Raw genomic sequence first — 21,114 nt, 5'->3', positions numbered from 1 at the left:
TAACAATATTGTTCCCCAAATTCACCAAATAACACAATAAATTACAAGTCTTTCATTGCAATTATTACATTAGGATCGTGTTCAATACGCTCTGGATTAATTTGAATGGAGGGCAAAAGGCTTCCGACAGGTCAAAATAGTGGTTTGAGATATTCCACCACCTCGTCCAGACAGTAGTTTGACATAACCCCTCCCCCAAACCTTCAGACGGAGGTGGGGCATACCCCCTCTGTCCATACCTCCAGACAGACGTGGGGCATAACCCCTACCTAATACCTCAAGACAGAGGTGGGGCAAACCCCCTTCCCAATACACCAAGAAGAGGTAGGGCATGCCCCCTCTGTCCATACCTCCAGACAGACGTGGGGCATACCCCCTCCCTTATACCTCAAGACAGAGTTGGGGCAAACCCCCTTCCCCCATTCACCAGGAAGAGGTGGGCCATACCCCCAGACCGAGGTGGGTCATACCCCCTCCCCATTCCTACAGATAAAGGTGGGGCATATCCCCTCCCTTATACCTCAAGACAGAGTTGGGGCAAACCCCCTTCCCCTATTCACCAGGAAGAGGTGGGGCATACCCCCAGACCGAGGTGGGTCATGCCCCCTCCCCATTCCTACAGACAAAGGTGGGGCATACCCCCTCCCTTATACATCAAGACGGAGTTGGGGCAAACCCCCTTCCCCCATTCACCAGGAAGAGGTTGGGCATAGCCCCACACCGAGGTGGGTTATACCCCCTCCCCATTCCTACAGACACAGTGGGGCATACCCCCTCCCCCATACCTCCAGACCGAGGTGGGACATACTCCCTCCCCATACCTACAGACAAAGGTGGGGCATACCCCCTCCCCCATACCTCCAGACCGAGGTGGGACATACCCCCATCCCCATACCTACAGACAAAGGTGGGGCATACCCCCTCCCCCATACCTTCAGACCGAAGTGGGACATACCCCGTCCCCATACCTACAGACAAAGGTGGGGCATACCCCCTCCTCCAGACCGAGGTGGGGCATACCACCTCCCTCGTTCCTCCAGGTAGAGTTGGGGTATACTCCCTCCCCCATACCTCCAGATCGAGGGGGGCATACCCCATCCCCCATACCTCCAGACCGAGATGGGACATACCCCCTTGCCCATACCTCCAGACAAAGGTGGGGCATACCCACTCCCTCGTTCCTCCAGGTAGAAGTGGGGTATACTCCCTCCCCCATACCTCCAGATCGAGGGGGGCATACCCCCTCCCCCATACATCCAGATCGAGGGGGGGGGGGCATACCCCCTCCCCCATACCTCCAGAACGAGATGGGACATACCCCCTTGCCCATACCTCCAGACAAAGGTGGGGCATACCCACTCCCTCGTTTTTCCAGGTAGAGGTGGGGTATACCCCCTCCGCCATAACTTCAGACAGACCCGGGGCATACCCCTTGTCGGTTGCTGCACCACATTTGGAGAACAAGAAAAACGTTGATATATAGCATTAAATCGGCAATATAAAATTAGAAGATGAATTAATACGCATGCAGATCAACAATGAAGTGTATGTGTAATACAACGATAAAATATTTAGCATACAAGTACTCGAAAGACGTTATTGTAAATGATACTATAACAATTCTGTTAACACTTATTTTAATGAGTAAATGAGGAAGAAAAAACCGAGAATTATACATTATAAGGAAGCAACATGTAATTAATGCTTCTGAATGACAATGCAAAAGGAACAAATAAGCAAGCACAATATATGAATTCTGATTACGTTAGTATTTCAACACATCCGTTGTCGCTACTCGCCAAGAAGGGAGATTAATGATTAGGGAATTGAGAAATATAAACGAAAGTGTAATGCTACCGTGTACCCTTCAGCTTTCAATATAGGAGAAATAGATTAATTAAAAAAACAAAATGCACCATTTTGGACTATAAATTGTTAAAATTTTCATGGATGTACCCCCCAAACTCCTTGCCAATACTTTAAAAAAAATCGGTTCTGAGGGAAGGGCGCTGTTCTGATATTAAATGTTTAGCTTAAGTAATATAATACTCCCGCCTCTAGATTTTAATAACACTGTTATACTGCTAGGCAAACGGTTGTCCTGCTGACGGTTGTTGGTGTACATCTGTATATGAATAAATGGAATAAAAAATTTAGCTGTATTGTTATTCGATAAACACCAAACATTAAAACAGGCGCAAGTCACGAAAAGGTTTTGCCCTGAGTTACGTCCCATAGAACGTTAAATCGTGGATCTGCCCCTGATATTTACATTCGCCTGGTCCTATGACAGAGATTTTGTATATATTTAACTTGACGCCTATATTGTATAACCCGAAAGGGATAATGACGTAATTGTTTATTTCAACATGGCGCTTCGATTGGATTAGCGCGACGTCACTTAAATGGACTCGCTCATATTTTGGACCTTTTTTTCAAGATAATCATCGGCATCTTAAAATAAGCCTTCTTTTTATGGTAAGTGCATTTTACAAAACATGACCGAGTCCCTTTAACCAATGTTAAACAGCGTTTCAAATATCGCGTTTGTTTCAAATATCGCGTTTGATTTACTCACGTGACCTACTGGTTTCATACAACATAAACGCAATAAATCAATGCTATCGATTCTTAAACTATACAGAGCCGTTATAATTTTAAACATCGTGATCAATTAAATTACAAAACAACACCGCCCATCGCATGTTATCGTGCAACGTGGGAAACATCAACAGCATTCTTCTGCAATTTATGAACTGGTCCCTAATTTAAGCTATATCTTTGACAATATCAAATACGGCGCCTTCAAAATGAGACGTCAAATGACTTTTCGAATGAAAACGTATCAATCCTGCATCAACTTAATGCTTGATTAAATATAATATTCAGTTAAATAAAAATTCACCAGTACTGTCAGATAATTGGCAGTTTTTGGCGCCGGTGTACCTGATTGTATCTGACGTCATTTCCGGTATACTTGAAACGTGAGACGGTAATTTCTAACTGAGGCCAGCGCGATGCACATAAATGATTATACCAACTTGGTCGAAGTGAAGGTGCGTGTATTCGAAGTAAATAAATGAACAATATAAATATTGATTATTAATCATGCTTGGATCACAAATCATGTATATGCCTACATGATAATGTAAAAACATGCGGTTCTATTGGTTCAGATTACTTTTAGTTAGAAGTTTACGCCTAAATTGTTCCAAAACTTATACTAAAAAGGATTTTCTTAAAAAGTCTTATTTTGTTTTTCGTTTATATTTACTTATCTTTGTTTCATTGTATTGTTTGGCTTCATGGATTGAAAAGGCATTCGGCTATCAACCCGACTGAAGCCAAACAATAAAAAAGCGGCAGTAGGTGCATTCATTTCATTAGTATGCATTCAATTCCTTTTGCTCAGAAAGGCGTATATTGATTTGTTTATCTTTCCAATCCTAAGAGAACAATTAAGTTTTAATACTAAAATATAAAGGTAACGCACAGCGAGTCTTAAATTTCTTTAACTTATTCTCACGTCGATGACCCAGATAGGTGGAGGTGTGCTAGTTTAAACCAATGAAATACGGAGGTGTGTATCGACCCACCAATCAAACGCATATATCTCGGAGGTGTGTGATTATTGCGTTCACATGTGCGCTGGGAATACATACAGATCACGGAAGGTAATATAATTTCCGACTTTTCTAATTAGGTAAACATTGTAAAATGTAATTGAAGCTATACTTTATCAGCAATACTTTATGTTTAAACAAATCCTTATTTTAACATAAAAATGCACAGATACACAAGCTCTTAGCCTTGTTTTAGCTAATATACTAGTTTTTGAAGTAAGCAAATATTTCATACTTCATATTGAGTAGCCTTTTCCTGAAACTTTCGTTCTAATGATATACAAGAATTATGATGTAATACATTTTGTAAAAGGCGTACTCGACATAGCAAGTATTGGGTGTGGTGAAGAGCCACTCCTCAGCTATGGATCAATACTTTCGAAAGTTGCATAATTCTATACAGCCTGTGAATTTCAGCTGACGTCAGATTCAGCAGTCATCAGTTTTTAGCATATATATAAAAGCGGCGGTCAGAGCTGGTTTCCCCGTTTAGTGTTCAATATCGGAAAAGCGGCAAGTGCTTCAGACGAGATTCTTGGAACCTTCAACTTCGTGACATTCAGAAACAATATTCAAGGGTATACCAAATAAGATGTCGACGCCAGTAATTATTGTGCACGGCGGCGCCTGGACCATTCCGGATGATATCGTGGAAGGGTCGCGGGCTGGAACGAAGGCGGCGGCAAGGGCCGGCTATGCTGTGCTGTCCAGCGGTGGTACCGCCATTGACGCGATACAGGCGGCAATACGAGTACTCGAGGATGATCCCTGCTTTGACGCCGGTACGTGTATTCGTTAAGAATTGTCTGATTTAATTTAGTTTCGTAGAATCTAACTTTTATATTTCAGTGTTAATGTAGAAATATGTATACTCGCTATTCAAGGGCCTTTTAAGCAGTACTCGGGACTCAAGTGGGCATTATTTTCCCCGAAGTCTCTTTATGTGGGTTTAAAATAAAGGAAGGGGGAGGGGGTACACCTTCGTGTAATAGTAAATAGAAAACCAAGAAGGGTAATCCGATGATACTCGGTCTTGGTAAGGTTATACAGTGCAATCCGGCACGTAGCTTAATGTAATAACGGTTTCAGATTAGTCAATGTAAATATATAAATTAATTAAGTATTTCAGTGGTTTAACCACAACTTGTGGGAAGGGGGCCAGGGGTATTTCTGATTTAGGGAATTAAAATTTTGCCTTTTATTATTGAACAAGACGGCTTTAAAAAATAGACAGACAAGAAAATAGAATGATATAAAGTTGTTGTTTTTTTGTTTTCTTAAAGCTTACACCAACTCTTCCGTTCAGAAACAGTTTGTGAAACCACTATTTTTTTCAAAACATAAAACTGGGCTTTTTATGTTAATATTTGAGAAAAAGGCTTTTGTTTAAGCATTTGGAATCGGGCCGCATTTCGGCCCTAAGTTGGTTAGATCCTCCACATTTTTTGATGATTTGATTTTATATTGCGCTAGTCGTAAGTTCATAATAACATATAACATACACCTAATGTTGACCGGTGGCCAGTGTCAACATTCCGGTGACCTTAGAGAGATCTCGGTCAGGCACTGTTCGCAATCTAATGAGCTCTTGTAATAATAATCTTATTTTGGCGAGCTCCATGTAGCCTTCTCCATTCATTGTATTGTATCGCATAACTTGGCCCAGATTAGTTTTCAATAAACAGAGCACCTTACATTTTATTGGACTGTTTTGCATGTATAATGGTATGATTTAAGGACATTATAAGATTCACTGTTTTTTGTTAAACAAACGTGTTATTATTTTTATTTTCTCAGATGAATGCCAAATCACCTTCTGGCACTTAGACATTTGATAATTCGCTTTTGAAGGCAAATATCTAAATAAAAAAACTCATTTATATCATGCTACAAATGTTTGTACGTGTATGACCGCAGACCGAATGAGAAACCATTGCATCACTCTGTACTCAAGATCCGAGTTCATACATAAAGCTGACTGAGTAGGAAAATTCCGGTCGATTCCTTAGTAGCATATTTCAATATTGATCTGGTGAAATAAGCCCATCAAAAAAATTCGAAATAAAGCCAATGGTTTAATAGCCTAATCTGAACTTGTTTTCAGACAAAAATATGTTCTATTTCTGAAAAAGCATCAAAGGCTTACTAAACTTGATGAAGCGAAACTCACAGATACTACTCCGCTAGCGACGGTGTAGAAAACGCAAGCTTTTCATCAGTTGACAAACATACAGATACTACTACGCTAGCGACGGTGTAGAAAACGCAAGCTTTTCATCAGTTGACAAACATACAGATACTACTCCGCTAGCGACGGTGTAGAAAACGCAAGCTTTTCATCAGTTGACAAACATGAAGGTTCATTCCGATATGTGTGAAAATTAAGCAATTGTTAATACAATGTAATAATCAATTGGTAAAATGTGAGAATATTCGACTTTTTCCACGTTTAATACACAGCCATGGCATTGTCCACTAATTTGAACTAATACACAGACTTTCAATGTCCAATGTTTCATTCCAGGGACGGGTTCCGTGCTGACGGCTAAAGGAGATGTGGAGATGGATGCTGTGATTATGGACGGACGGACGCTCAAATCGGGGGCTGTCGCCTGCGTCCACAACATCAAGAACCCTATCGAACTTGCCAGGAAGGTCATGGAAAAGGTGGGACGGGTTCAAACATTGAGTTTGTTTTGTGTATAATCTATTATGATCTCCGAGCTATATTTATTTAATTCACTTCGTTATTCCTATTCCGAAATAAGTCAAAGTTATTCGTATTTGTCGATGAAAATTCCAATAAACCTTGTTATTGTGGGTGTATTCTTAAAGACACGTATTAAAGGAAAATGCTAGTAATATACATGCTGTTTTGTCAGAATTGATTGATAAAAAAACTGTCTTACAGCTTGGAATTTAATTGTGAAAAAGGATCGATGCCAGCGAATTTTGTTCTTGCCCTTCCTATAATGTATCAATTTCGAGCTGGAAATAACGGTATTACGCAACAGTTGTTTGTAGGTGTTTCTTTTTAAGACTCTGTAAATAGGATAGTTCGTATCTTGTATTGTATTAAAAAAAGGCCCAACGAAGATTATTTGAAGTAAAACATGTTCTTATTCTTGTACTGATTACTGTAAATTATATGTCGTCAACAGACCGACCACTGCCTGTTGGTGGGGCCAGGCGCCGACCTGTTTGCGGAGGAAGTGGGTATCAAGCGCGTGCCGACAGAGTCCCTGGTGTCCGCGGAGGCCGTCCGCGAGCTAGAGTTCTACCACGCCAACTACGACTGCACCGTCCACGACCTTTTTCGGCAGAGGTGAGTACCGGATGCTTCTGCTTCCGATAGAAAAGTACTTCCGGTTCTGGTGTAAATTACTTCAACTTCATGATTACTGAGTAAGAGTAAGTGCTTTTTCCTATACAGAGATCTTTATAGAATGAAATGATGCTGCTTAAATGTGTTTAACCAAAACATTTGTACTAATTTACAAGGTCTGTTTTGATGTTTGTCTTTCTTCCGTGTGTGCGCATAACACTTGTGTTCATTAGCTCGTATATATCAGTACAAACGACTAGATCAAGATACAATTCATTAACCTGAAACTAGACATATTAGGCAACGTTTAAGGGCGATAAGGCAATGTGGGGTAAAGCGGTTAGTGTGTTAAAGTCTTGCGCTGTCCTTGAACATGTCGATCAAACTAGACCAACTTTTGTTGGTGACAGTTTCTGCTTGCTCCATGTTCCTGTAATCGTCGTTGTTGTTCACTGCTTGGCGGGATTACACGACAGACATAACTTGCTGTCAGGTGTTGGCCGTATTAAATGTAGTTATACTTTATATACTCTTAAGTCTAACGGACAATGCATGTGGATTATATTATACTGTAAACGTAAGATTATTTAATTCGAAGATTTCGACAAGGTTTGTTTTCAAAATCTGACCGATAAATTAATGAACATTCTGGACGCATGAGCAGCAACAACATGGTGTCCATGTGTTACGACCAGCATACAACACAGATAACCGAGCCAAGCAACACTTTTAATTTTAAACAACAACAGTTATTTACGAACAGTTCTATAAAAGAAACTTCAAAATTGTAATGCGAAAAATATCCAAGAATAAAGAATAAAAAGTCTAAAAGTTAACGATGTGTCTTCTCAGATATTAAATCACTATAGGAGCACTATTTTACAACCAACAACTCTCTTAGAATAATTCCCACAAGAGGTTGATGATATCACAGAATAATTTCCTTGATTTTTCAGTTGCATAAGACTGTTTTAGCAATGGCGAATCGTTATAAATGCTTAGATTTTCAAAGCCTTCAATTTCACAAAAGCTCAATGACTAGAGAAGTTTTCCCTAGTAGACCAATTAAATTGTTCCAGAACATACTACAAATAACCTCAAGACAATTTTCTCAAATTCTGTAAGAATCTTGTTTCATTCTAAAATATCTATACATGGAATAATTAGAAAATTCTTAAACATTCAAATTATATTCTAAAAGTAAATGTGTACCTAAACGAATGGGGGGGGGGGGGTACTTTGACGAATCTAGTCTACCTAACTATGAAACTTGATTATAACACGGAAGAGTTATTGACTAAAAACTACAAATACAAATAATAAGAAACCAAGCAGTTAACTACTCGAGAACTTCTTATTTCAGGGGTTCGAGTCACGATACTGTGGGTGCAGTGGCTCTGGACGTCAACGGTAACGTGGCGTACGGAACGTCAACGGGTGGCATTTCCTGCAAGAAGCCGGGCCGCGTGGGTGATAGCCCTATTATAGGTACGCCCACCCTCCAAAGAAATACATCAGGGTTACACCAATGAAGCATGGCCGCATCCATAACCGTAAAACTTGAAATTAAGAAATACTAAATTGAAATGTAATTCCGCAATCATCAAGTCTAAGAGCAGTGTGTCAATTATTAATTTAAGACCCTTAAACTTGGCAAATACAATTGTAAGAAACAGTCACTTCCTATTATTCTTTATAGATTTAGTTGATTAGTACCTAGAAATTATATTGAATTCATGACATCGTGTCTCCGTTTTGTACAGGTGCGGGTGGGTACGCGGACAACGATGTGGGCGGCATCTCCTGCACGGGGCATGGGGAGTCCATCTCCAAGGTCGTGCTGGCACACCAGGTCATCACCGCCATGAAGACAGGTAATGAAAATAGAGAAGTGATATTAAAGGTGATAATACTGGAGTGGTTACCAAGACTAAAATAGGTCTCAGCATAACACATGTCTTCAAAGACAAAGCTTTTAGTTGGGAATGGAAACATCAATAGCAGTGACGTGCGCATATACTAGTAGATGTTCCAAGTTCCATCACCCCGACTACACTAATTGTTGGATTATGTCTCCTGATCAACGGAGTAGAACAGGCTGTTCCACATTCGGAGTTTCCGATGACCAGACATATTCAATGTATATATGATATCTGACAATGAACAAATATGTGTTCTCCTTGCAACTTCAGGAACAGACGCACAGGAGGCGGCAGACAAGGCGCTTGCCAACATGGCGTCGCGGGTGGACGGGTACGGGGGCGTTATCGTGCTGGGCCGTGAAGGCGACGTTGCGCTCTCCTTCACCACAGAGCGCATGTCGTGGGCTTGGGCCAAGGAAGGCACTATTCACAGCGGCGTCAACCCGGGTGAAGACTTTCGGGAACCTGTTGACGTCACCAATGGTGACGTAGCAAACGGTGATGTACAGAACGGAGGCGCATCTAACTGTGATGTTTAGGGATGTTATGTGTATTTTTGATTGGTTGCAAGTGGTTTATGGTTGCTATTTAAACCACAAACAAATACTTGTGATCGATGTTGAAGAAGGGAATATACTTAGTATGAATATGTAGATCTGTAGAAAAGCATCGGACCCCATATCGGAGTTCTTATGAAGCCATTGTTGAAAGGAAATTAGATAAGATCTGTTCCGATTTCAACTGCTTTTTAGATGATCAACGGTGAACGCAACATATATGTTGTATAGCACGTGTTTTGTTGATTTGTTTTTGTTAGATCATGTATACCCAACTACAAGGTGTGATGTGATGCATTTACTGTTGATATATGTACTTTGCATTACATTCAGTCTACTACGAGTATTAGCACATGTATTATTACAACACATATCGCACACGAATAATACTTCACTTCATATATTGCAAAAGAAGATTGCCTTTTTCAGTTTTGAAAAACGTGTGCTTTGGTGCTATTTGCATGCAACGTTTTCTATATTTCTTATAAGAAAAATCTAGGTTGTGTCAAAAGTTCACCAAGATAAATTTTCCTTGAGCAGGCCAAGTGCACACTTACCTGATGATGACATTGTTTAGGTGTTTTCTTGGCTAAAGCTACATTGGGAATGATATACATACGGCATAAATAGCTTTCAAAGGTGTTAACATATCAAACGTACAGGGTTTTTGGAAAGTAATGAATGTATTACATATGTATATGTGTCCGAGTTCATTCCAATCTTACAACTTATAACAAGTGCTTTCCTGGATACCATATCAATGTATCTATCATTTACAAGTCTTTGGTTACATTAGGATATTGCTAAAGGCTCTGGATTAATTTGGAAGAAAGAGGTTAAAGCTTCTGAAGACATCAGGTCAAACAAGTGGTTAGACCTGCCCCTACCTCACACAGAGATTGGGCACTGCTCTTAAACCTACCCGTCCCCAACACAATTAAACAGAGGTTCCCGGCTCGGGTGCATGCGAGTTTGATCCGTGGTCACCAAGCCGGACAAGTGGGTTTTCTCCGGGTTCTCCGGTTTCCCCCACAACACAAGACCACACTCTCACGTAAAATCGGGCCAACGAGAGTGATTAGTATAATGTTGTAATAAATTGTTTCACAATCGTTGTAAAATAAATGTTTAAACTAAATAAACAGAGGTAGGGCAGTGCTAATAAACCTGCCCCCCCCCCCACCACACATCCACACAAAGGTAAGGCAGTGCTAATAAACCTGCCCCTCTCCAACACAAAGGTAGGGCACTGCAATAAGACCTGTCCCTCTCACACACAGAGGTGGGGCACTGCTCTTGAATCTGCCCCTCTCCAACACAGAGGTAGGACACTGCTCTTAAACCTGCCCCTCTCCCACACATCCACACAGAATATGGCACTGCTCTTAAACCTGCCCCTATCCAACACATCCACACAGAGGTGGGGCACTGCTCTTAAACATGCCCCTCTCCCACACATCCACACAAAGGTGGGGCACTGCTCTTAACCTGGCCCTCTCCCACTCATCCACAGAGGTGGGGCACTGCTCTTAACCTGGCCATCTCCCACACATCCACAGAGATTGGGCAGTGCTCTTAACCTGGCCCTCTCCCACACATCCACAGAGGTAGGGCACTGCGCTTAACCTGCCCCTCTTCCACACATCCTGAGAGTTAGGGCACTGCTCTTAACCTGCCCCTCTCCCACACATCCTGAGAGGTAGGGCACTGCTCTTAACCTGCCCCTCTCCCACACATCCTGAGAGGTAGGGCACTGCTCTTAACCTGGCACTCTCCCACACATCCTGAGAGGTAGGGCACTGCTCTTAACCTGGCCCTCTCCCACACATCCACAGAGGTAGGGCAGTGCCAATAAACCTGCCCCACTCCCACACATCGACACAGAGGTAGGGCACTGCTCTTAACCTGCCCCTCTCCCATACATCCACAGAGGTGGGGCACTGCTCTTAACCTGCCCCTCCCAGTTAAGAAATGACTATGAACCCTGTCTTTCAATAAGTCTGATGTTTTGCATAGATGTAAATATAAAAATCAATTCCAGAAAATATACATCAGTAAAATAACTTAATTTGATTTAAATTCAATATCTTACAAATTGATCTTTCTCAGAGTATTACCTCAATTAAGCCATTTTACAAGAGTATGACTTTTGTTTCAAAACAATGTTAACAGTGTGTGTGGGACCGAGTGTTGCAGGTGACTTATTGTTGAATTACATACATGTACATACACATTTACATTTAATATAATATATGTTGAGGAGTTGGAATATCATTTACTTCATGTTTAGCTTTTACAAAATGATTATCATTTACCTGATGATTTTACTGCATGCTGTTTACACAAGTGACCATGTTGTTAATATCAGTGAATGTTGAGATTAATTTAATATCAAATTGTGGTTGTTAATGAATAATATGTAGTAACTTGTTTACTAAAACACATGTATTGATTTTTATTTTTAATAAAATTTCTATTGAAGACTGTTGTCACATCAATTTACTAACCAGTAACATGGAACATGAGCTTTAATGATCGCCACACTTTTCCAATGAATTACAAGCTCATAGCGAACAAACACAAAAACACATTTGAAATTTATTATCAAAAAATATTGCAACAATAGTAATAAGTAACTGGTATTTTTCTACAAGGTTTCATCATTTGTATACTAGTAATTGCTAATGAAAATGACAGTAATTAATATGGAGGTTTGAACACAAACACTTCCTCAGAAAATAAAATTGATTTACAACTGGCCTCAAATTGAGATATTTAAAAAAAAACGTCTATTTTTCTGTGATTATGCTTGAAATATGCTTTCTGCATTTACTTGAGCGAAGTTTGTCGAATGTATATTCTTTCATTCGACCATTCTTTCAAGGAACTGCATTACTTGTTAAGGTGCATTACATAGAATTCGCAAGACTTTACTAACTCTCCAGAAAAGGCTGTTACACTTTGAATGGGACTAGTTATAAAAATGCCATTTGAATTTACTATAGACAAAGAACATAAAGTGTGAAACATGAGTTTTCTGGCTGGTAAGATTCGCAAGCCTTTCCCTAAGTGTGTGCATGTACTTTTGAAAATTAAGTAAGGACATCCAAAACCACTCATTAGTATATAGTGCTTGATATTGGACATTATTTAAATAACTATATTGGTTGTTTATAATACCCTTTCTTTTACAGGACACACGTATGTAAAGCAATAGCTACAATTGAAACAACACTGACAAAAATCAATCACAGCTTATCAGATCATATCAGCATATTCGAAAGGTGTCCCTTCACAGGATATTTGGCCCAAAATTGATATTTTCAGTCAAAGAGGTGTATCTGACATTAATATAGATAGCACCTCTATTAATGTTTCAAGCCTGCTGACTTTGGGCCAAAAATCTCATGATGTAACACAAATTTAGATGAGTAAGCTGGTGAAGCATGGCACCAATGTTAATTGGTGTAGATATATCCTAGGGAAGACTGTTCTGTCTCATGTACATGGCGGTTCAACCATTGGAGTTGAGGGAACGAGTTATCACGTTTGGTGTAGTCATGGCTGACAGCTCCCACCTACAGAAAAAACAGTTACCCTTATTAACTTTATATGTTTCATCTGAAATACAGAGTCAGATTTAGACCCAATTGCAAGTTTTTTCTTGCTCCTTTGTGAAGACAGCTATACACTTATGAAGATCCGGCTTGAGTCGTTTCTGGGTAAAACCAGCACTGGTGTCTTCATTTAGAGGCCAAGAGAATTCACACCAGGTAAGACTGCCGAACATATTTCTTAACTTATCTCCTCTTAACTTAATATTTTACAGAAATGGGTTCTTGTCTCGGCCATATCTTGGAAAAACCTAAAGGGATTAAAATGAAACTTGAAATGTATATATACTGCAATAAGAAAAAGTGCAGTGTTGCCACTTTGTCTGTCTGTCCATCCGTCCTTCTGTCTTTCCCTCAACCATTCAACTTCTACAAGCACATTGTAATACAATTTCTACCTTTTCATTGAATGTGAAATTTGGGAGCATCCATCACTTCCAGCAATACTTTTGTATTTAGTATGTTTTGGTCAAATTTAATAAAACATCTTGTAAGGTGAGACTGGTCTAGTGGTTAAGGTGTCCATCTCTCACCTCAGAGATTGTGGGTTTGAGTCCCACCAGTTACCTCTCATAAAGAACACCAGTACTTGTTTCTACCAAGGCAGCAGACTGTGATTCACATCTGATTACAGCTATGTTCACAACAAAGCTTAGATAAATCAAATACTCTGTGAAATACATTAATCTAATACAATGCCAGAATATACATACAAGAATTATTTTCTGCTCACACACTAAATGACATTAATGTTCAACTGTTCTAACACGGACCTGATGTCTCGAGGAAGGCATGATGTATCGAGTCTGAACTGGATGACAGCCAGCTGGGTGAGTGTTTTAAGGGACGGGCTCAGGTCCAGGACGTGCAGGTCTGACAGGTCTGTCAGCATCACATCCTCCTCACCACTCGCAGATATTGTTGTGTTCGGGCTGACAGTATGACATTATATGTGTAGATGTATTTCATATAGTACAATGCTTATACTTGCTTCAAATCTATTAAGAAAGTATTATTCATGTAGCAAAACTCAGTATAACAATCATTTACACTAACTTTACAATCATTAGCAAAAAGTCACATAAAATATTTTATACATGCATTTTCAGGAACTGTTGAATCATTTCATTTCAACACGAGTAACAACCATGAAATCATGCTTTAAATAAACCAAACCCTTATGTACATGTAATAAAAAAGGAAGCACTAACCTAGTTCCCCCAAACATGTACACCCTGGTTCCCACTTTACAGCAGCACTGGCGTCTCCTGGCACACGGCCCCTCCCCCCTAACCTCAACTAGTGACCACCGCTTTGAAACTTGCAATATAACCATACACATTTTTGACAAAGATTCAAAATGACAATAGTTAAGTCTTGGAATGTATTCACTGAAGTTCAGATCTTACATGTATATTATCACTGAGTGTCTTAGTTACAGTTTTGAGGATTCTAATGTATTAATTCAAATAAGTCTATGAACTTATTGGTAACATTGTCCTTCTTGCAAAGCCATTTCTTTGTAACAAACTTATATATACTGCCGTTTTCTTTTTCCCACAGAAGATGATTGAAAGTACAATGAAAGGAAAGTAAAAACATGTTGAGAAGAGTCTCACTAGACATTATGATGAACTTAAATGTAGAATTGTACCTACTTGTGTCATATTTGAAGAGGTCTTTAAAATGCAGATCATGGTTTCCATTATATCCACCAAATATGTATACGCAGTTCTCATGAGAAACTGAAATAAAACAAAATAAAACAAAATCAGAAAACAATAGAAATTTGGTTATAAGTAATGATGTTTATTAAAGAAGATCAGAGCAATGGCTATTATAGAGAATATGCATAAATTTATAAACACATTTTTAAGACTTGGTCAGAAATCTATACATGTAGTTACATATATATATGTTGTACTTGTGTCACTCCACATAGAAATATTTTAAGACTAGGCCTGCAGTTTAGAACATTTTCAGAACATTTTGATTTACCGTATGTGTTCTTATATACAAGTGTATATGTGAAATGGGAAAGCCTGCTCATGCACATAAGGATAGAGCTACACTTCCACTTAGGTCTAGCTACCCGACACCCCTAACATAAACAATACTGGGCAGGTGCCTACATTCGGACACTTTTTGTAGGGTTTTTAATAGCAATAAAAATTCACAGTTTACAATCATGACAAACAAATACAACATTTTATCTGAAGACTTTGTGTCACTTCAACAATTAACATACAAATGCTTAAAATTGAACCAAAATAAATGCTCTCCTCCCATGTGACTGCATCCATACAAATGCCTTTCTCTTGTAAAAAAACATCTAGATCAATGTGTCTTAAGATATATTGGTTGGTTTAAAATTATGAATTTGGTTAAAATGAAAATTCTACTTAAAATTGTGTTGAGTATTTATTTATGTTAGATTTTTAGTCACTGTCCAGAATAAAGCACATGTCCACTAAAGCTAATCATTAAAATATCAACTAAAAGATAATCCTTACAGACAGAATGACTGCGTCGGCCCATGGGGATAATGCCATGTGTGAAGGGCTGGTGCCACTTGTAGGCCACTGTGTCGAAGGTATGCATGGTGTTACAGTACAGCTCCATGTTGGTAAACATGTCACCACCCTGGTCACTGCGCCCACCAAACACGTACATAACATCGCCCACCCCCACTGCTGTGTGAAAATCCCGCCATCGCGCTGGACGACCCTGCATGTTCATTACATTGTCATCAGACATACATATGCCTTGGACAACACTGCATATTCATCACTTTGTTATAAGTGTATTGTATTGTGATAGCATAGTAAATCTTATCTACTAATAAATAATATGTTTGTTTATTTTTCATCACAGAAGAGAAAAAATCAACAGGTGAAATAATATGTGACAGGAATAAAGTGCATTATCAAATTTGAATGAGGTTAATTGCCTTATATGAGGGCTTAAACCTTACTATGACTTCTGGGCCAATGCCTTGATCTATAAACTACAACATAGCATTAATTAATCTTTTTTGCTTATGAAATTCCAAAATTAGAATGTTTAAATTACCTTTGTTCTGATGTGTGTCCATGTGCTGGTGGCAAATTCAAAAGAATAGATATCATCTGAAAATCTGTCAATCTGCAACAAAAGGAATGCTCATGACAAATTTCAAGAGATGATTTTGTAAAACACTTATTAGTGTGGTCACTAATGATTAGGATGATTATGATACTCATTACAAACGCATAATGGTACGAACCCAAACACTTCACTGTATTTTATCAGTCAAAAGAAGGCATACCTCAACAATTATTTCAGTCAGAGTTATGTGCCTTGTTATAGATTTGCTTAGTGTCTCTGGCAACATTTTTGGTTCCATTTGAATAGCTTAAATTGTTTTTGAGTTGTGGCAAAATGTTAAAATATTTGCAATACAACACTGCCCATGACACAAACAACATCAATGCTATTCCAATAACTTGACTTGTTTTCTTTGAAAAACAGAAGAGCTGGTAAAGGATATAATCTCAGCATTTATGTACACATTTAAGCCTATACATAGCAAATTTCATGAAATTGTATTTGCCATTTTGGTAATATTTGACTGTCAATAAATTCTTTAGAAATTATTCACAATGCTCAGTAGAGATAATCTTGGCTAAATATACCTGTTCTTCATAGCCCCCGAAGATATACATTTTATCATTAATAATGCAAGCTGAGTGTCCGTCCCTGGCTCCTGGTATGTCCCCATTTACTTCCACACGACTCCAGCTACTTGATACTACATGTGCATAGAACATGTACAATTGTAGTAATTCCTTCATGGACTCAATGCATTAGTACTTTATAGAAAAAAATACCTTAAAAATTATTTTTTTGCAATGGATTTTGTGCAAGTCCCTTAAGATGTTGTCACATTAGGGCCCTTTGTCTTATTCCAGGCTTTATAACAAAATCAATCATTGTCAGGAGAAAAAAGTATGACAGCAGTATTTAGTAATTATACATGTATTTACACTGTAAGTAAGTCAATGATTTATTTTAAAACCAAAATCTCATTTTACTATTTAACATTATTAAACACTTATTTATTATGTACTCTATCAATATTTATCTGTTTACATGTGTTGAACATGAAGAGTATATTGCAGGCCCCATCGCTGTCATTGCGGCCACCCCAGATGTAGGCACTGTCCTGATGAGAAACAGCTGTATGGCCGTACCTCTGGTACGGAACACTGACATTCATCTCAAACTTGTCTGGAGTTGGTAGTAAATGCCATCTCAGTGAGACTAGAAATGACAATTTGGATAAACTAAAAGCTTTGTTGTTAAACAATTCAAAAATAAAAATAAAAATGATCACTGCTACGTTCTGTTTTGTGGAGTCTTTCACTATGTAGAAAAGAGGACTTTCAAAAGCTCTGATGCTCATGACTGAACCCTCGACATCTTGGGTGAGAGGAAAATATATATCTAATTTGTCTATTCACATTAAATAAGTACTTCAAAAAGCATAAGGTCATGGACTACTAAGGTATTTACTTTGTATTAACATACTTGTGTCTAATACATGAATATCGATTGGCAGCCTGCTTTCATAATCCTCCCCAGTACAGTAGCCTCCAAAGCTGTAGATCTTCTCGCCGATAACAACTGCTGCATGGTTGACACGCCGTGGACCACCTTCCAGGTGAACAGTCCAGCGAAGCATCTAAAAAGTTATGACAAACAGATTTAGTTGAAAATCAGAAAATATTGAATGAACAACAACTTTTTAGCAAACACTATACTAAAAGGGAACTACTTCACCCAAACAGTAACAAAGAAACAACAATATTTAGGCCTAACATATTATTTTCTTAAGGAAATCCAAATAGGTACAGTTTTACTTAATGGTAAGTGCCAGGATTTGAGCCAGGGTGCACTCTTTATATTCAAACTTGAGAAAGCTACTTCAGACTGATATTATGTTTAATTTAGTAATGCACATCATCTAAATTGGATTTACTTTGAAATCAGTCCAATACCTGCCATCAGAGAGAAAAGATTCATGGAAAATCCAGAGATAAAATTATAAAATATGTTTTGCTGGAATAGAACTTTGCTTACTTGCTGCCTGATACAATGTGGATTCCTTTAAATATAAGTTCAAAGTGAGTTTTCTTAGGAGAAACATGACACACCTTTTGTATTGTTGAAACTTTAAATCAACAGATCAATTAGCATTGTACTGAAATTAAAGGAAATATATGGTTGTCATAAAGGTGAAAATTGTATTTTTCCTATCTGAAGGGTCACCTGTTTACATTTAAATGCATAGGGAAATCAATTAGTAATGTATATTAAACTACAGTAGAACACCGTTAATCCGAAATTAACCCAAAACATTATTTCTAAATGGCGATATTTCGGATTAATTTCAAGAAAATGACAGCATTTGCGAATTACAGATGACTTGAAATATTAAGTTGAGAAGATTGCAATGTGTCGGTTACATGTTACCAATAGGATACATTTGGTTTGAGTGATCTTTCGTATACATGTTTGTTGAATTATTGTTTAATCAATGACAAATGATTCATAACTATACTTCTATTAAAACAACATTAAACATTTAAAACAAAATGACAGCACATGTATGCATTCGGAACAGATCAAAAGTGTGCTCATTGGTATGCCACTTCTTTTATTGCATCATACTTCTCCTGGTAGCTTTTCGAATTGTGGCACCGTTTAACACCCTTTCCTTTAATAACCAATCCAGATTTCCTCTCGGGTTGGTTACCGGGCCCTTCTCTGGATTGTTCGGTAGCAGGTCGATTGAGTAATACTGCGATCGAATCTGAATGAATATTCAGGTTGTGTTAACCAGCAATTATATTCACATTACATCACCCCGATGAATGGCTCATTTTCTGACATTGATGTTTGTAACATACACCTGCTAAATGTCAAGCGCTAATTGCGCTCCATTTTCATCTCAAGCCGTAGTCTAAAATAATAGATGTGTTAAACGGAATTCTTCTAATCCCTCAAGTTTTGCCATATCAAAAATCATAAAATAATCTGTCAACATACAATCTTTTGGACTACTCAAGCAGGTGCCCGAGTGCATTTGCAATATGGTCTGAAAAACTACGAGATGGTCAGGTCAGAAATAAGGGTTGATAAATAGGTGTGAAATACCAAAGCGGGTCCGCCCGGTTAGCTCAATCGGTAGAGCGTTGGACTGTGAATCAGACAACCCGGGTTCGATTCCCGGGTGGACCAGGTCACTTCTGTTGTGATTGTTTATGAAATCCTTTCTACGACCATTCGCACTGTACCACTGCCCCTGGCATGTACAGAAGTTGTCAGTTCCTTGTAGAGGTGAAGGCACCTAGTACCAGTTAACCGCCTTATAGTCTGCCCAGGATAGGTGTGCAGTGTTTGAACTGTCACTCTGGGACCCTTTAATGTGCTCACGCCGGGACCCGGAGTATGAACTACTAACACCACCACCAAAGCGGGACTGATTCTTTAATTCAAAATAACGATACTGTATTTTCGGAATTGAGAATGTAATCGTCCGCTGTATGCGGCGGATGAGCGTTCATAGTCTCCACTTCTATGCACTTGCTAGAAAGCTCAGCTGTCCTGTGAGGCATACCGGTAGTAAGTTGGAACTTCAACAATCTTTAAAGCTCTGCTTTCCTGATGGTTGAAGTGTAACGGTCCCCTGTAGGTGGCAGAGGTCTACAGCGGCGGAGGTGCGTTCATAATAATATTCCGTATAAAACGAAAGTACGTTCATACCGGATGTAAACTTGGTTGGTAATATGCAAATTAGCAAAGCCAGGGCTATGTGAGAATAGAGAAGTTAGTGTATATAAAGACCAGTGGACCCCTTCAGGGTCGAGCATCTTTTTCCCTGAAGGGATCTGCTGGTGTTTGTTTGACGTTGCACGTTACAAAATGGTGGCAGTGGTGGGATGATGACAACTGCCAGAACAGAGTTGCCTTACCCATAAGATTCCCAGTCCAAGACTCGGGACAAGTCTTCTCGGAGGGGAAAGTAATGTAACAGTCCGCTGTATTCGGTGGATGTGCGTTCATAGTCTCCATTTCTATGCACTTGCTAGAAAGCTCAGATGTCCTGTGAGGCATAGTAAGTTGGAACTTCAACAACCTTTAAAGCTCTGCTTTCCTGATGGTTGAAGTGTAACGGTCCCCTGTAGGCGGCAGAGGTCTACAGCGGCGGAGGTGCGTTCATAATAATATTCCGTATAAAACGAAAGTACATTCATACCGGATGTAAACTTGATTGGTAATATGCAAATTAGCAAAGCCAGGGCTATGTGAGAATAGAGAAGTTAGTGTATATAAAGACCAGTGGACCCCTTCAGGGTCGAGCATTCTTTTCCCTGAAGGGATCTGCTGGAGTTTGTTTCATTATGCCAGAAAGCTCGGCTATTAGATAAAACAAAGGAGGAATAAAATCGTGACAGAAAATAATTTCAAAATAGCGAAATTTTCGTGTAAAAGGGGTTCGGAATAGCGGTGTTCAACTGTAGAACTGTTTAATGAATAAACCGAATTGTGTTTTCATCCGAATTATTATCTACTACTACAGACAAATTGCACAACTTTCATTGAACAACAACTTACCAACCTTTGTTAAATAATTGTTACTTAGTTTATGTTTTAACGCAACAGGACATTTTGTAAGGATTTCATGGGATAAACTACATATTTTATTAGTTGTTCATTCCAAACTTGTTGACATTTTAAAATTTATTTACTTTGTAAATATAGGAAATAAGTCGATAGGATACACACAACTTTTATTTTTATATAATGCGTGTCAAAAAAAGGCCCACCATAAAAATAAACAGTTTTTTTTATTTTCTGTCGTTGTATATTCAGGACAGAGGTATTAAAATCATGCCATATATTATACATCAATAAAAAGTGCATGCGTAGTTTTTACAGAACATTATTATAGTGTAGCTTTAATATAAAAAATCACATATGAGCCGCGTCGCGCGATTTTGGGCCTTCGGACATATTTTTGCTTTTACA

General features: G+C 38.8%; 2 protein-coding genes and 1 non-coding gene across 8 annotated transcripts; 2 read left to right on the top strand and 1 right to left on the bottom strand.

Moving 5' to 3' along the window:
* The first annotated feature begins 3,633 nt into the window (after positions 1-3,633).
* On the top strand, positions 3,634-11,934 carry LOC128208086 (isoaspartyl peptidase/L-asparaginase-like). Of its 3 annotated transcripts, none has more exons than XM_052911433.1 (7): positions 3,634-3,674; positions 4,041-4,405; positions 6,148-6,290; positions 6,785-6,948; positions 8,312-8,436; positions 8,712-8,822; positions 9,141-11,934. In XM_052911433.1, exons 2-7 carry the CDS (start codon positions 4,216-4,218, stop codon positions 9,407-9,409), a joined length of 1,002 nt encoding a protein of 333 aa, XP_052767393.1. In that variant the 5' UTR covers positions 3,634-3,674; positions 4,041-4,215; the 3' UTR covers positions 9,410-11,934. The 3 variants fall into 3 exon arrangements, with proteins under 3 accessions (XP_052767393.1, XP_052767392.1, XP_052767390.1); XM_052911432.1 differs by having other exon boundaries at positions 3,637-3,674; positions 4,027-4,405; XM_052911430.1 differs by lacking the exon at positions 3,634-3,674 and having other exon boundaries at positions 3,960-4,405.
* A 79-nt stretch (positions 11,935-12,013) lies between these two features.
* LOC128208083 (kelch domain-containing protein 3-like) lies at positions 12,014-20,844 on the bottom strand. Of its 4 annotated transcripts, none has more exons than XM_052911422.1 (11): positions 20,705-20,822; positions 18,237-18,283; positions 17,611-17,764; positions 17,173-17,343; positions 16,716-16,831; positions 16,114-16,185; positions 15,555-15,768; positions 14,700-14,786; positions 14,253-14,361; positions 13,815-13,973; positions 12,014-13,005 (listed from the first exon to the last, which is right to left on the bottom strand). In XM_052911422.1, the coding sequence occupies exons 3-11, from the start codon at positions 17,762-17,764 to the stop codon at positions 12,942-12,944; spliced, it is 1,146 nt and encodes a 381-aa protein (XP_052767382.1). In that variant the 5' UTR covers positions 18,237-18,283; positions 20,705-20,822; the 3' UTR covers positions 12,014-12,941. The 4 variants fall into 4 exon arrangements, with proteins under 4 accessions (XP_052767382.1, XP_052767385.1, XP_052767383.1 ...); XM_052911425.1 differs by having other exon boundaries at positions 20,701-20,818; XM_052911423.1 differs by lacking the exon at positions 18,237-18,283 and having other exon boundaries at positions 20,705-20,844.
* On the top strand, positions 19,247-19,323 carry Trnah-gug (transfer RNA histidin (anticodon GUG)). The gene has a single exon. It is a non-coding gene; the product is annotated as a tRNA-His (tRNA).
* Positions 20,845-21,114: the final 270 nt, after the last annotated feature.

Source organism: Mya arenaria, chromosome 11 (genome assembly GCF_026914265.1).
Source record: "Mya arenaria isolate MELC-2E11 chromosome 11, ASM2691426v1".
NCBI lineage: Eukaryota > Metazoa > Mollusca > Bivalvia > Myida > Myidae > Mya > Mya arenaria.
This window is presented reverse-complemented; position numbering and strand designations above follow the sequence as displayed.

Coding starts and splice junctions, on each gene's coding strand:
- LOC128208086 (XM_052911433.1), top strand. CDS start 4,216: ATGTCGACGCCAGTAATTATTGTGCACGGCGGCGCCTGGACCATTCCG. Junction 8,437..8,711: donor GGGTGATAGCCCTATTATAG/GTACGCCCACCC, acceptor CGTTTTGTACAG/GTGCGGGTGGGTACGCGGAC. Junction 8,823..9,140: donor CATCACCGCCATGAAGACAG/GTAATGAAAATA, acceptor TTGCAACTTCAG/GAACAGACGCACAGGAGGCG.
- LOC128208083 (XM_052911423.1), bottom strand. CDS start 17,764: ATGCTTCGCTGGACTGTTCACCTGGAAGGTGGTCCACGGCGTGTCAAC. Junction 17,344..17,610: donor TATTCATGTATTAGACACAA/GTATGTTAATAC, acceptor TGTCATTTCTAG/TCTCACTGAGATGGCATTTA. Junction 14,787..15,554: donor CCGACGCAGTCATTCTGTCT/GTAAGGATTATC, acceptor GTTTTATTTCAG/TTTCTCATGAGAACTGCGTA.